Genomic DNA, 9,632 nt, shown 5'->3' on the forward strand with positions numbered 1-9,632 from the left:
GGTGGGAGGGTAGACTCCAGGGGAAGGTTGGGGGGGGTAGGCTCCAGGGGAAGGTTGGGGGCGGTAGGCTCCAGGGGATGGTGGGAGGGTAGGCTCCAGGGGAAGGTTGGGGGGGGTAGGCTCCAGGGGAAGGTGGGGGCGGTAGGCTCCAGGGGAAGGTGGGGGCGGTAGGCTCCAGGGGACGGTTGGGGGGGTAGGCTCCAGGGGATGGTCGGGGGGAGGGAGTGGATAGGCTCCAGAGTAGGGAGGGTAGGCAGCAGGGGCGGCTTGCTAGAGGTGTCTGTCCCTGGTGGGTTTTCTCCTATTTCTAGAATCAGATCCTCCCAAAGCTACTGCTTTTAGAAGGCCGAGCCTCCAGGCCCCAGAACAGGTGCAAGCTTGCAAGATTGATCCTTCCTTCCCGTCCCTCTGCCCTGCCCCCTCCCCAGCTCCTGACCTTGCACTTCCCACCACCAAACTCTGTTCTCAAAGGACCCTGGCTAGGAGGCCCTTCAGGGCAGAGGGAGGCTGAGGGGGTATTTTGCCACTGTCTCCAGGGATGTGTGTGAAGGAGAAGACTGATAGACTCCAGGAGAAACTAGGAAGGATTCCAGCTACATGCTAAACAACAAAGTTTTGCATTCGATTTCTCTAGGGGAAAAAGAGGGAGAGAATGGATGGAGCAGAGAGCAGGCTATTACTCAAAAACTCATCCCCAACTGACTTCATCCCCTCTGGAGCTGGAACCAGAGGAAATGATCTCGACACTGAAATGTGGGAGGCTCAAGTTCGAGGTGACACCTGAGGAAGAATTCACTGACTGAAGAAGTAAACCCTGGAATTGGTCAACGGGGAAGTAGAGCAAAGACAACCTTGTCCTAGAGAACTTATACAGCCGGGGTTTCGAACTTTATTTCAGCAATAAAATGCAGCAGTGCCTCCCCACAAAGGCATTCTTTGCCAAAATCCCCATATCTAAACAGAGTCGTGAAGCAATTACTGGGGACCTCAGACTTCTGTCCTCTTTGTGCCCCCCGAACACCACCCCCCACAGACTTTCCCTCCACCCATCGCTCCCAAGTGGCCCCTTTGGGACTCGAAAACCGAGAGCAGCTATTTGAAAATCCTGTTTTGAGATCTCCCCTCCCCGCAAACAGCTTGGAGAAAAGTAAGTGGCCAACAAAGGACTGCTTCTTTTCATTGTTTTCATATTGCTGTTATTGGTGACATCAACCAGGCCCTAACGGGCTCCTCCAGGCCCTGAGAATCCACGACATACAGGTCTGACGCAGCACTCACCTCCTTCTCCCCACAGATGTTGCTGATGATGGAGCTGGAGGCCGGGCTGGAGGAGGGTCCCAGGACAGCGACCACGCCCTTGGGGAGGATCTGACACACTGGAGGAGCAGCAGGAGTGTGGGCAGCAAGAAAGGAAAGAAGGCACTTCATCAGGTGGGAGGCGGATGGGCTCCCCTGCCCAGGTTTCAGGCTCAAGTCCAAGCTTCACCTGCTGGACCCTCATCTTCTGCCACCGTCCCCTAACCCCCTCCCACCTTTCCAAACCCAGTGGCTCTCCTCTTCTGGACTTTGGGGCTCTAGGACAGTTTTATTGGAGTTTATGGAAGCTATTAAATGAGGAAATGACCCAGGTTATGACAACATACGGCTACAGCCAACAGGGTGTGTAAATTGTCTTGGCTGCCACTGAAGGAAGGACAGAGGCTAACGGCGGAAGCCTGCAGATTCCATCCTGCCTGACCTGCAGCGAGGGGGCTGGGAGCCTCGGCCTGGCTGCCTCAGGGGCGGGGGGCCCAGCTCACAGAACGGTCACCTGCCGTCCAGCCTGTTAGCCCCTAAAATCTAAAGAGGAATGAGGAGAAGAAAGGCAGATACACAGAGGGACAAAGGTGGTGGAGATGATGCAGAGAGAAGAAATCAGACTCTGCTAACCCCAAGGGGAAAAGGAGAGAGAAAAGCAGAAAGAAAAAACAAGAGGCAGAGAGAGAGAGAGAGAGAGAGAGAGAGAGAGAGGCAAGGAGGAGTCTGGCAAGGAGGGGTCTCAAGTGTCAATGCCGTCCTCTGTCACTGTTGCTCATGTGGACTTGCTGCACTTGCTTTTCTGAGTGTGTTGGGTGCTTTGTGATTTGGGGCTTCCACATGGAGAAGGAGCCCTTCCTTGCTCGACTCTGGACATTCACCCTCCTGCCAAAGAGCACCTCAAATGTCTCTTCCTTACTTAAACCTTCCCCGACTCCTTTATGTGGAATGAATCTTCCCCATTTCCTCCAGGGCTCCGGAGGCCCCTGGTGTGGCCCTCTGTACTAAGATGCTTGTAAATGTGCCAAATTCGGCTTGCTGCTTACACGTCTTTCTACTCTCTCTAGATTCCAAGCCCTGTAAGAGCCATACTTGTCTCTGAGACCCCACTTCTCACCTCCTCAGTGCCCAGCACAAGGTTTTCTAGGTGCCCAGCTCACAGCCACTGAATGACTGAGTGGAAGGATGGATGACTATGCAACCAGAGGAGGAGGAGAGAATCTCAGATTTTAGAACACTAGAGACTGAGAAAGGAAGGATGGGAGCCAAAGGAGGTGACAGAGAGAACTTGAGACAATTCTCAGAACACACACCATGAAATCAGAACCCAAGAGTTGCCCCCTGGAATATGCACAGAGGTTCCCAGACACGCCGCAAGGCATTCTTCACTGCAAAACTCAGACCTTGACTCTGGACCACATTTTCTTCCTACTCATGTCAAGAGTCACACTGAGCCATTTCCAAGGCCAGTAAACAGAGGTTAAGGGATCAGTCCAAAGTTCCTAACTGAGGCCACTGTGAAGCCCCACCTGCCACCTAGATGTTCTTTCTCCTCCAGTAGGGTCCTAACCATTGGCCCACATAGCCACGTGGCGTGATGGCCCTCAGGGGTCACAGGTGGTGGTGGAGCATCAAAGCCAAATCCTAGAGTTGCCATCTTACCACACAAATCACAGACCTTCAGGCTGTTCTCCCCACACTGTGGGTCTCAGCTAAGGGGCTGCCGGCCATGGGTACCCAGAGGGACTTCTCTGTACTATGCCTGAACCAGCCCCCGTGACCCAGCGGCCATAAGCAGGCCTCATCTCTGACGAGTGCTCTTCCAAGTTGAAGTAGTTTGCACTCACGTTAGCTCACGCGATCTCAGCCAGCTTAACTCTTGCCGGCCGCTGGACGTGCTAAGTGTGTCAGCCGTCAGTCTCCTACTCCGGCTGCAGGGGTGGGTCTTCGTTCCTGATTTTACCAGTAAGGAAACACTCACCCAAGGGATGTTCAGTGACTCCTTTTTAGAGGAGTCGGGGCCCTAACCCCTGGTCAGAGCCAGCATCGGAACTCAAGTGTGTTGATGCATCCTGTCTGGTGCCCATTTTGCTGCTTCGAAGCCGCCCAACTTCCCGCAGCCACCTCAGCCCTCCCTACCCACCCCTCCGGTCCAGACTCTGATGCCATCTCTTTCTACTCAGTCTGCTTCCCAAGGTCACCAGTGACCTCTCAGCGGTTTTGCCATCGTACTCTCTTTTTGCAACATCTGATGCTGCTGATTGCTTTGTTCTTTTGAATTTCATAAACACCATCCAACCCTAATTTTCATCTGTTTCTCTGGTCAGTCATCTCCACTTCCTTTGCTGACTCCTCTTCCTTCTCCACCTGCTAACTCCAGGTCTGATCCGTGGCCCCCTCTTCCTGGGCAATCTTGCCCTTGCCTTGATCTCTACTCTTGTCCCTGCCCAGGGGATCCTGTACTCTGACCTATGTCCTGGGTTAAAGGCCACATTGTCACAGGGACTTGGCTCTGGTACCATGCACTCATCGAGTCCATGGCAGAGAGGCAGAAAGCACAGTTATTAAAAACATGGACTCTGATGCAAGACTGTCTGGATTTGAGTCTCAGCTCTGTCATTTCTAGCTGTGAGACCCTGAGCGAGCTACCAAACCTCTTTGGGCTGCTCCCTCATCTACAGATCTGGGATTCTAACAGCACCTCTCTCGTAGGGGTGGCGTGAGAGTCAATGTGGATTAACATACACAGAGTGCTTGGGATGGCACTGACCCACCCCACAGCCTTATCATGCCCGCTACATCGCGCATGCTATGTACTTCTCATCATCTGATTTGACCTTCTCACTTCCGGGAAGAGGATGTGTTATTTGCCCCTCTCTACTGGTGGGGAAACTGAGGTTTAGGAGATTTACATAACTTGCTCAAGATCACAGGTGATACATGGCAGAGCTGGACTTGGACTCAGAGATCCATCAGACTCCAAAGCCCAGGTTCTGAACCATGCCACTTCACCCCGCTTAGCTCTGCAAGTCCAGCCGAAGTCACCTGGGACCCTTCCTTGCCTTGTCTCACTGACTCCACTCACTCACCACACCTGTCAGCGGCCACATTCTTACCACCTGACCTGCTCACCCACCCCCTGCTTTCCCCTCCCATGGCGACTGCCCCGGTCAGCCCCCCCTTTCCACCTGCCTCCTAAGGCAGGTTTCTCCATCTCCAGGATTCTTCACGTCCAATCCGTTCTCCACACTGTGAGAGAAATGATAATCCTAAAGCATAGGTGTGCGTGCTCCCGCGGGGCAGAAAGCTTGTCTTATTTACCTCTGTATCCTCCATACCTAACGCGAGGCCTGATTCACAGTTATGTGCTCGATAAATAGTTGCTGAACCACCGTGATGCCTGAGCGACACTTTCCATGGAAAATTCGAAATAAGCTACAGGTTCAGTCATAAGGGAATACTTACCTTAAATGTTGGTCATATACCCACACGGAGTATTATTTAGGTATTTAAAATGCTTAGGAACAGTTTATAACAGTATTAAAAATATTTATGAAATAATATTAAGAGAAAGAAGCAGGATATGAAATTATACATAGATCTATATGAAGGCTACAACGGAGCAAATACAAAAATTACAGGCGCTCAGGTAGGACTGGAAGAAGATGTTGTAAAAGCCTGCGTTACGGAGTGCTAATTATGCACTTTATATTAATGAATGTATTTAATTCTCACAACGACCCAATGCGATAGGAACTATGACTGTCAACTTGATTTTACAGATGAGAGAATGGGACAGAAAATTAAAGGGCAGAGCCAGGATTCACACCCTCAGTCCCTGACCCAGGTCGGCACCTTCACCTGGGCACCCTGCAGCCTCCCACAGTGATTAACTGGGGCGTTAATGGGGATTGCTCTGGCCAGTTCCATTCGAGTGATTTTCTTCTCCCTCTTTTTTCCCTTTACTTTCTGTAATGAGCACCTATTCATTTTATAATGTGCCATTGTAAAATACAGAATGTCATTAAAAAAAAGTTTCTTCCAAGGAGGAAGTAAAATCCAAATGTGTGTGATTTCCTCAAGATACTACCTTTCCAGGGACGCCTGGGTGGCTCAGTTGGTTAAGCGTTGGACTTCGACTCAGGTCATGATTTTATGGTTTGTGAGTTTGAGCCCCGCATTGGGTTCTGGGTTGACAGCTCAGATTTGGTGTCTCCCTCTCTCTCTGCCCTTCCCCTCCTCACACTCTGTCTCTCAAAAATAGATAAACATTAAAAAAAAAAAAAAAACCAGGGTTGCCTGGGTAGCTCAGTTGGTTAAGCGTCCGGCTTTAGCTCAGGTCATGATCTCACGGTTCTTGGGTTCGAGCCCCGCGTCAGGCTCTGTGTTGACAGATAGCTCAGACCTGGAGCCTGCTTCGGATTCTGTGTCTCCCTCTCTCTCTGACCCTCCCCTGCTCATGCTGTCTTTGTCTCTCAAAAAAAAAAAAAAAAAAAAAAAAAAAAAACAGATACTATCTTCCCAGCCCTTCCTCCCATCATGCCTCTGGCTATTCCATACCATCTCAGCGGGAACATACTTCTTATTTTCCTAGTGGAGACTATTCCCAAGTAGTTCTGCCAGACCTGGGATTCTTAACCTGCTACCTCAGATCTGGGGGGAGAAGTCACTGGCCTGTGAACACTTTGGAGGGAAAATGACATCATTAATTTCTTTCCTAAATAAAACTTAGCATTTCCTTCAATCCTGAACATAAGCAATAAATCACAGTTATCTTAACAGCACGTGTGACTTTGTCACCAACGGACACCACAAATGTTTTCCTGTCATACTGCAGTGCTGCAGATAATCTTAAAATATCATTTATATTATTATTTCAAAGTCAGGCCAGGAGCTGGACCTATTGCTAGGTTTGGCTATTTAATACATTAATGAAGAAGCACATATGTTAACATATCATTATAAAAATATTTTAACTGCTTTGCCATGTAACTGGTTTCCTTGGTCATCCTCTCTATCTTATCCATTTAAAAACACTTCTCTGCTGGTGAGGATGTGGAGAAACGGGCACCCTCCTACACTGTTGGTGGGGATGTAAACTGGCGCAGCTGCTCTGGAAAACAGTGTGGAGGTTCCTCCAGAAAACTATCCATAGAACTCCCCTATGACCCAGCAATAGCACTGCTAGGGATTTACCCAAGGGATACAGAAGTGCTGATGCATAGGGGCACATGTACCCCAATGTTCATAGCGGCACTTTCTACAATAGCCAAATCATGGAAAGAGCCTAAATGTCCATCATCTGATGAGTGGATCAAGAAGATGTGGTATATATATATATATACAATGGAATATTACATGACAATAAGAAAGAATGAAATCTGGCCATTTGTAGCAAAGTGGATGGACCTAGAGGGTGTCATGCTAAGCGAAATAAGTCAGGCAAAGAAGGACAGATATCATATGTTTGCACTCATAGGTCTAACAGGAGACCAGGAGAAACCTAATGGAGGACCAGGGGGAGGGGAAGAGGGAAAGAGAGTTGGGGAGAGAGAGGGATGCAAAACTTGAAAGGAACTGAGGGTTGAAGGAGGAGGGGGGAAAAGAGGTGTTGGTGATGGAGGAGGGCACTTGTGGGGAAGAGCACTGGGTGTTGTATGGAAACTAATTTGACAATAAACTACTTTAAAAAAAAAACAACAACAACACTTCTCTGAGGGGTCACCTAGGTGGTTCAGTCAGTTAAGTGTCCGGCTTTAGCTCAGGTCATGATCTTAAAGTCGAGCCCTGCATCGGGCTCTGTGCTGACAGCTCAGAGCCTGGAGCCTGCTTCCGATTCTGTGTTTCCTTCTCCTTCTGCCCCTCCCCCACTCGCTCTCTGTCTCTGTGTCTGTCTCTCAAAATAAAATAAAAACATAGAAAAAAACCCACTTCTCTGAGAAGGAGTCCATTAGCACCATTGATGCCCCCAGCTGACCATGGTCTAGGCCCCCTGCTGCCCCTCTGCTTGGCAAACTCCTACTGATCCTCCAGTGCCCAGCTCAGATCTTGCCCCCAGGCAAGAAGACACTTCCCCCTCCTACGCACCTCACACAGAGGCTCTGAGTCAGCTCTGCCCTGGGGCTGCTGAGACAGATCAGCTCCCCCAGTTCTCTGAATTCCTGGCCAGCATCTGCCCCAAGCTGGTTCATTATGTTGGGCCTCAATAGAGAGAAGCTTCTCCTAAAAATAAATTCTTTTAGAAGGCTACAATCCCTTTTTCCCAATTCCAAAGATCCAAAAGGCTCTGAAGTTGGATGGTTTTCATCAAGCTCATTGGGTGGTAAAATCTGATCTAAACAGACAGATGTGAGATTATTTATAGTAGGAGAATATTTGAATATAAGTGTGCATTTATTTGAGTCCTGGGTTCTGCCCGCAGCCCCACTGGAGAGGTTACTTAATGCACAGTGTGTGCACCTCATGACTTTTCCCCCATCTAGAAAGTTCTAGATTCTAAAAACATCCAGGCTTAGAGGGCTGTGGACCTGTGCTGTTCTGTCCATCTCCAATCTCCCATACTGGACTGGGAATCCCTTGAGGGCTTGGGTCACATCCGTTAGGTTCTGACAAAAAGGAACTGCTCAGAAGATGTTTGCTCAACTGAACTGAAATGATCCAAAATGATCCATTAATCCCCAAGGCCTGGGGATTTCCTGGGGTCCGGGAATCGTTCTTTCATTCCCTAGGAAGGATGTATTGCTCGAGAAATGGAAACTTTATAAAGGGCCTCAGCTCTGAAACCCCTGAACCCTGACCCGGTGGGCCCAGGCCACCTGCATGGAGGCCCTGGGCAGTTTGTGAGAGGGAGCGGAGGGGAGGGAGGTGCACTTTGCCTCTGCCTCCCAGGAAGCAGGGAGGATTGGGAATGGAGATGGGACACGAGTGACACTGCCATGGCAACAACGTTCCCAGCCAGCAGAGGCATCGGAAGACCAGGGCCAGAGAAGCTGCTGGAATAAAAGATCATGATGGGGTGTTGTAAGTGGGGGCAGGGGGAGATTTCTTCCCCTCAAGATGCCAGTTTTCCAGCCTGGATCCCAAGTCCTCTGAGTCTTCACAGGGAGAGGAAGGGTCTATCTGCACTGCCGCTGGTATATGAGGGGTTAAATGTAGGGACTGCTGGGGGCGACTGGGTGGCTCAGTTGGTTAAGCACCCTGCTTCGGCTCAGGTCATGATCTCACAATTCGTGGGTTCCAGCCCCGCGTTGAGCTCTGTGCTGACAGCTTAGATCCTGGAGCCCGCTATGGATTCTGTCTCGCTCCTTCTCTGCCCCTCCTCTGCTCACACTCTGTCTCTCTCAGTCTCTCAAAAATAAATAAACATTTAAAAAAATAATAAATGTAGGGACTGCTGATTACGGGCCCTTCTGGGCAGGGGCAGCTCACTGAGTGGGGCACGGCCCTCTTCACTTGCAGCCTGGCACTGGATGAGGCACGAGGCGGCTCCCTGAGCCCCTTGGTGAACAGGCCTGGCCATGGGGAGCTGACAGGAGGTGGACCAGAGAGGGCTGGGAGAACTCTGAGTTCTTCTCATCAAAACACGTCATGATGCTGAAGCCCGAGTTGGGTGGGAGGGCGGGGTCTCTGGGTCTGGTCACGCGGCAAGGCCAGTGCAAAGTGCAGCCTGATGGTCCCGGAGCAAAGCAAAGCTGACGACTGCCTCCATCAACCTGCGTCAGAGCCCATGGGGGCGTGCTCCATCCTCCACCCTCCGAGAGCGGACAAAGGCTGAGTGGGGGGGGCCTTGCTGAGCTCCAAGTCGAGGAAGGGGGCACGTGAGGGGGAAAGTGCCAGGCCTCTGCACCATCCTGCCCTGTGGGGGGAGGGTCCTCCCTGGTCAGAAAACTCAGAAGTGCCATTGGCTCCCCTCATCTATGGGGTCTCTTCAACGCCCTCGGCCTGGTCCCAAACCACCGTGTCAACAGTGACACCATTTACTGGGACATCCCACGTGCCAGGCACCAGGCTGGCAGACAGGCCAGTGCCCTGAATCCTTACAGCCACCCTGCAAGGGAGGGGCTGCTATCCGAGCTCTCCTTCTCCTTCTCCTCCACTTCCTCCTCCTCCTCCTCCTTCTACTACTACTACTACTACTACTACTACTACTACTATTACGTAAAATTTATCGAGAGTTTACCCAATCTCGGGCACTGCTCTAAGTCTTGTAAATGCATCATCTCATTTAATCCACAAAAAGCCCTCCTGAAGTAAGTAAGACCTCTCATTATTCTCATTTTTTAGGTCAGGAATCTGAGTCACAGGAGATAAGCCCAAGGTGCTGGTAGAACCAGGGT

General features: G+C 50.6%; 1 protein-coding gene across 1 annotated transcript in view; it reads right to left on the bottom strand.

Annotated features, from left to right (window-relative positions):
* Positions 1-9,632, bottom strand: part of GRIK4 (glutamate ionotropic receptor kainate type subunit 4) — a 297,108-nt gene that overhangs the window by 163,284 nt on the left and 124,192 nt on the right. The window contains exon 3 of the mRNA XM_029915677.1: positions 1,279-1,376. Coding sequence (XP_029771537.1) covers positions 1,279-1,376 — 98 coding nt within the window. The remainder of the gene's footprint in view (positions 1-1,278; positions 1,377-9,632) is intronic.

Source organism: Suricata suricatta, chromosome 11, assembly GCF_006229205.1.
Source record: "Suricata suricatta isolate VVHF042 chromosome 11, meerkat_22Aug2017_6uvM2_HiC, whole genome shotgun sequence".
NCBI lineage: Eukaryota > Metazoa > Chordata > Mammalia > Carnivora > Herpestidae > Suricata > Suricata suricatta.